This window comes from Gekko japonicus, unplaced genomic scaffold (assembly GCF_001447785.1).
Source record: "Gekko japonicus isolate JY-2015 unplaced genomic scaffold, Gekko_japonicus_V1.1 scaffold6496, whole genome shotgun sequence".
NCBI classification, from domain to species: Eukaryota; Metazoa; Chordata; class Lepidosauria; order Squamata; family Gekkonidae; genus Gekko; species Gekko japonicus.
The window spans coordinates 14,612-20,596 of record NW_015163278.1 but is presented as its reverse complement, the minus strand read 5'-3'; the positions used below and the strand labels follow the sequence as shown (position 1 = coordinate 20,596).

Genomic DNA, 5,985 nt, shown 5'->3' with positions numbered 1-5,985 from the left:
ATAGGGTTGCCAGCTGTGGGTTGGGAAATACCTGGAGATTTGAGGGGGGTGGAACCTGGGGATGGCAAGGTTTGGGGAGGGGCCTCAGCACAGTACAATGCCAGAGAGTCCACCTTTCCAAAGCAAACATTTTCTCCAGGGGCGCTGATCTTTATCATCTGGAGATCAGTTCTAATAGTGGGAGATCTCCAGGCTCCACCTGGAGGCTGGCAACCCTCATTTCAAAGCAGCCTTTTCAGTCTGGGCCTAGTGTTGTTTTCGGTAGGCTTGCCAAGTCCCCCCAGGGGGCGTTCCCTGCCGCCGCCGGATCGGGCCCCAGGGGGAACTCCACCCCGACGTGCACGTCACCAGGAAGTGACGCGACCACGCCGGGCACGCTGGGGGCATGGCCACAGTCATCCAAGGGAAAACTCTATGGTTTTCCCTCGGATGGTCATGGCCCCGCCCCCAGTGTGCCCTGCACGGTCACGTCACTTCCTGATGACGTGGATGTGGCGCTTGCACGCTTTGCGCGTGCGTGCTCCTGGAACGGCACGGGAGTTCCCCGCTTCAGGAGAAGGGGGGACTTGGCAACCCTAGTTTTTGGCCCTGTGGGTTGCTCTACAGCAAGGGCCTTGACTCACCCTCTTAAATCCCCCCTCCGGCTCTTTGCGCAATAACATACACCCTGTGGTTTTCCTGAGAGGTTCTGCAAAACAATTAGTGCAGCTCTTCCCAGGAAACAAAATGTGCAAACCACAAAGTCCTTAGACCACAATCCAAAGCCAACATGTCGCGATTTACTACTTGCCTTGTTGATCTCAATAAGACTGAGAAGTGACCAGTCTTCTCTGGATTGGGGGCCTGAATAATGTTCCTGGCATTCTTCAAAATGGCTTCCATGCTCCGAAAGCTTTCCCCCCCTCCCCCGTTTTGAGTGTGGCTGCGGCATGGGGAGGGACCAGGTAAAGCAAGTGACTTTCCCATTGATGTTTTGCAAAACAAACGGACCTATAAAGTACGATGTGTGCAGAAAAGAGCATAAGGAATTATACCAAGTGTAGAGTGGTAGAGGGCTGACTCCTGGTATAAAGCTCCAGCACTTTTGTCTGTCAGCACTGCTCTTTGCTAAAGGGACAATTTGGCTGAGGACACTTTTGACTTGAACTGAACAATCATTGAAAGGCACTTTCTGGACGAGAAATTATCAGTGAAATATCATTTGGCATCTGATTGGATCTTGGGAAGCCTTGTTTATACTTTTAGTCTATGCCTAGTAATTTCACTTTTTTTAATAGTTTATTTATCATTTTTCATTACAAACAAAAAACAAAAGAAAAATATACATAGTATATAAAAATTACTTTTTTGGAGTTTACATTAAACACGTTTCTCAATCCATTTGTTAACTTTTTGCCATCTTTTTTGAAACACATTTTCATCTTTCCCTGACATTATCATATTTACTTTATCCATTTCCTTATTTCAAAGATTTTCATAATTAACTCTTCTCTCTTTGGTATTTTATCAGTTTTCCAACACTTCGCAACGAGGATTCTAGATATAGTAAGGATATATAATATACCTAGTAATTTCACTTTGGAACAATTCTTTTCTGGTCCATTTTGTATTAATGCTGTATAATTGTATTAGGGTTGCCAGGTCCCCCGGGTGAGGCGGAGAACCCCCGCTCGATGGGCCCCTTACCTACTGGCCCGGATCGGGCTGCCGGGGGGAACCCCACCCATAAAATGCCGGGCACGAGCATTCCATGACATCACAGCAGCATGGCCAATTGCTTCCTTCACAGACAAACAGGCTGACAGCTGACAGGAAGTTTTCCCCCTATTACCTAAAACCCTGTTGATTTATTTTGATATTTATACCCCAGTGTTGTGATGACATCACTTCCGGGTGACGTCATCGCGGCGCAAGAGAGAGAGAACTCCTGGAGACGGCCCTGGACTCCCCCGCTTTTAAACTGGTAAGACTTGGCAAGCCTAAATTGTATTGTATTATGGTATAACCCAATTTGTTCCTCATTGTGTTTGACCTCTGAAGAAGGCCTAGACAGGCCGAAACGCATCAGGTCAAGTCCATCAGCCCTCGTGTGTATGGTTTTGGAATTTTTATATAAGGTGTAATTGGGCCCCTATATGTTTTCTAATTCTTTACAAATAAATACATGCATTTTTATATATTTTATACAATAAGTTTTAATTGTTGGCCCTCCACTCTGTTTGACTTACCTCTTTAAGGTTCTTGATCCTGGGGTTGGAGATCTCCCAGAATTACAGCTAATTTCTGGACAACAGAGATCAGTTCCCCTGGAGAAAATGGATGCTCTGGAGGGTGGACTCTGTGGCATTGTATCCCAATGAGGCTCCTCCCCCTCTAAACCCCTCCCCCCAAGACTGCACCCCTAAATCCCCAGGAATTTCCCAACCTAGAGCTGGCAACCCTGAATGGTAACATTTGTCTAATATAGCCACCCAAGCAGAAAACAACCACACAGAATTAGAGAGATTGAACTTGTTTTACTTTATATGAAATTTTGAAGCCCAGTGATAAGTTTTACAAGTCGTTGCACTGCTTGTGAGGCCTCTGTTGCCACCAGTTTCCCTTTTAGTAGTGAACATTCCATGATGTCACAGCAGCATGGCCAATTGCTTCCTTTACAGACAAACAGGCTGACAGCTGACAGGCAGTTTCCTCCCTATTACCTAAAACCCTGTTGATTTATTTTGATATTTATACCCCAGTGAAAACCCCCGGTGGCTTACAGCTTCAGTTTCTCCTTCATTTTATCCTTACAACAACACAACAGCCCTGTGAGATAGGTTAGGCTGAGAGTTTGTGACTGGCCCAAGGTCACCCACCGAGCTTCCATGGCAGAGTAGGGATTCGAACCTAGGGCTGCAGTCAGATGTTCCATTTGATGCGGAGGGGAAGCAATCCTATTCCCTCCAGTGGAAATTGACATAGAGTCACAGGATCACACATCCCTTGGCGCTGTGGCCTCGGCCCATCCCTGCCTGATCAGACTTGCTATCAGGAAGCATTCTTATTTCCTCTGGTGGAATTCAAAACACAGTCGCGCAACCACACATCCCATTTGCTATGAGCTCAGCCCATCACTGCACGATCAGACAGCATGTTCAGGTGCGTGGTTTTTATTTATTTATGTCTTTTGTTTCCCATGCACATAAATAAGGAATCGAACCCCCGCGTGATTCCCTCCTATTCCCTCCGGTGGAAATTGACATAGAGTCACACAATCACACTTCCCTTTGTGCTGTGGCCTCAGCCTGTCCCTGCTTGATCAGATTGACAGTTAAGAAGCGTTCCTCTTTCCTCCAGTGGAATTTGAAATGCAGTCACGCAACTACACATCCCATTTCGTTGCAGGCTCAGCCCGTCACGGCACAATCAGACGGCACATTAGGGCGAGTGTTTTTCATTTATTTATTTTTGCCTTTTGTTTCACATGTGCATAAATGAGGAATCGAACTCCCACATGGAGAGTTCTCCATGGATGATGCGGTTATGCGCATACTGCTAAAGGAGCAAAAAAAATCGTGCCAAGTCAGGATGGAATGGGCAGACCATCCCGATGGCTTGAGAGTGTGCTTGCATGATCAGACAGTGGAAGGTCTGTCCGTGGCCCGTCAGAACCAGTTAAGACAGGACTTTCCCCAGTGTCTTTTAACGCCACTTCCATGGCAAGCAGCACGGGATGCCGACGACTGCGGGACCTTTCCTAGATGTTGCTGTCTGATCATGCCCTTTAGATCTTCCAGGCATTCGCAGCTGAGTCGGATCTAAAGGCACGTCTGACCTTAGCCTAGGTCTCTCCGTTCCTAATCTGACACTCTAACCGCCACACCACAGCAGGAAATGAACAGAAGATAAACTAAACAAAGGGAAATGGATTGCCTAAGCATACCAGCAGTAAATAAACGTTTTCAGACCCACTTAAAATCTGAACGGTTAGACACGGTTAGGTGTTCACAGGCAGGTGTCCTCCTCTCAGCTAACAGGTAAAGGGAAAGCCATCTGATGAAGCCAGAATTGTTGCAAAGGAATTCTCTTTTATGGCTCTGAGCATGTCCTAAGGTTTCTCTTTTCTTGTCCATTGGGAGGAAGTGCAGAGGCAGTAAAGTTACATTGGCAAAACTGTACTCAGAAACTGACGACTCTACTTGATCCCCCTGTCCTTTGCTTTTGTACCATTACCCCGCATCTACGTCAGTCGTGCTGTGGATGACCCTTGTCTACTCCACTGCATCTTTGAAAGTGTGTGTGGGGGGGGGTTATTTCTGTTTGACTTCTGAATAGTCCACAAACTCCTCTGGGGGTGTTGGCTCTTTGGCTTTCAGCTTGGAGAACTCCAGGGTTGCATAGTATAGCTCTGGCTCAGGAATGCTTGCACTGGGAACTCGGAGGCTGGACGTACGAATCCTCCCTCTGGCTGCATTGGATTGGTCACTAGGTGATTTTTTACCCTGGAAGAAAATGGGGGCAATGGTTAGAGGAGGAGGAGGAGGAGATTGGATTTATACCCTGCCCTTCACTACCCAAAGGAGTCTCAGAGTGGCTTACAATCTCCTTTCCCCTCCTCTCCCCACAACAGACACCCTGTGAAGTAGGTGGGGCTAAGAGAACTCTTTGAGAACTGCTCTTGAGAGAACAGCTCTGAAATAACTTGTGGCTGACCTAAGGTCACTCCAGCAGCTGCATGTGGAGGAGTGGGGACTCACACCCAGTTCTTCCAGATTAAAGTCTGTGCTTTTAACCACTACACCAAACTATTCCCCCATTGCCACCCATTTCTCAGTGAATTCCCATCAAGGCCCTGTTAATCCACCAGAATTTTGAATGGAATGCCACTTTGTACTCATGCTACATGCATCCTATAGGTGGGACAATTAAGATACACTTTGGGGATTTAGCCACAGAGACAGGCTTGGGTAGTTTCCCATTGCTGCTGCATCTAACAATATGACCCCCCAAAAGCTGGACTTCCACAAGGCAGGTTTCCCCACAGTTTCTCCATTCCAGTCCACCGCCAATGGCTACCCCCTTCCCCTGGGCCACTGAATTTCCACCTTTCCTTTAAACAAAAATAAGTGTTCAGCCCTTTTCATTGCAGAGATAAGCCTTTCCCCTTATGTCTCCACAACAAAAGGAGCTAGAGATTTGCTTTTTAAAAATGAAAGCTGGGAATGGACAAACACTTGCCAAGGTTGCTTTAGGCTGATACTGGACTGAGCAGGGGGGTGGACTAGATTGTCTCTATGGCAACTTCCAACTCTGTGATTCCATGATTCTATGAATTCAGAGGTTCTGGTACACAGATTGTTATAACATTATATCAGTACTCGGAATAAGGCCCATTGAGGAAATAAATACAACAAGATCTAGAAAGTGGCTCTGGGAGAGTGCCCCAGCCTTGGGCACTCAGTGTCAATTTGGTGTGGTGACCTCAGCAGGGTATAATGACACAGAGGCCACCATTTTCTCCAGAGGAACTGATCTCTGCTACCTGAAGAGCAGTTGTAATTTTGAGTGATCTCCAGCCCTCACCTGGATATTGGCAACAATTGTTACCCAGGAGGAAATGGCTGGTTTCGAAAGTGGAGTCTATGTCACTCTACCTATCTGAGGTCCAACCCCTCTTCAAACCCTACCCTCTTCAGGCTCCACCCCTCAAATCCCCAGGAATTTCCCAACCTGGAGTTCGCAACTCCATCTCCTTCCCAGCTAACCATCAACCTACCGTTATCTGCCCCTCTGACTTCAGCTGACTTCTGCCCTCCCTCCTGGAGAGCAGTTATAATTCTGAGTGATCTCCAGCCCTCACCTGGAGACTGGCAACAATGGTTCCCCAGGAGTCTTTCTCTGCAATGGGGACCAAAGCAATTTACATCATTCTCCTCTACCCCTTTTGACGTGCACAACAACCCTGTGAGGTAGGTTAGGCTGAAAGTCTGTGACTGGTCCAAA

The 5,985-nt window shown here is 47.1% G+C and overlaps 1 protein-coding gene across 1 annotated transcript in view; it reads right to left on the bottom strand.

Moving 5' to 3' along the window:
* Positions 1 to 3,988: 3,988 nt before the first annotated feature.
* Positions 3,989 to 5,985, bottom strand: part of LOC107106999 (sialic acid-binding Ig-like lectin 5) — a gene marked incomplete at its 5' end in the record, with an annotated part of 16,555 nt that continues 14,558 nt past the window's right edge. The window contains one exon of the mRNA XM_015407214.1: positions 3,989 to 4,484. Within this exon, the coding sequence (XP_015262700.1) occupies positions 4,293 to 4,484 (192 nt within the window). The remainder of the gene's footprint in view (positions 4,485 to 5,985) is intronic.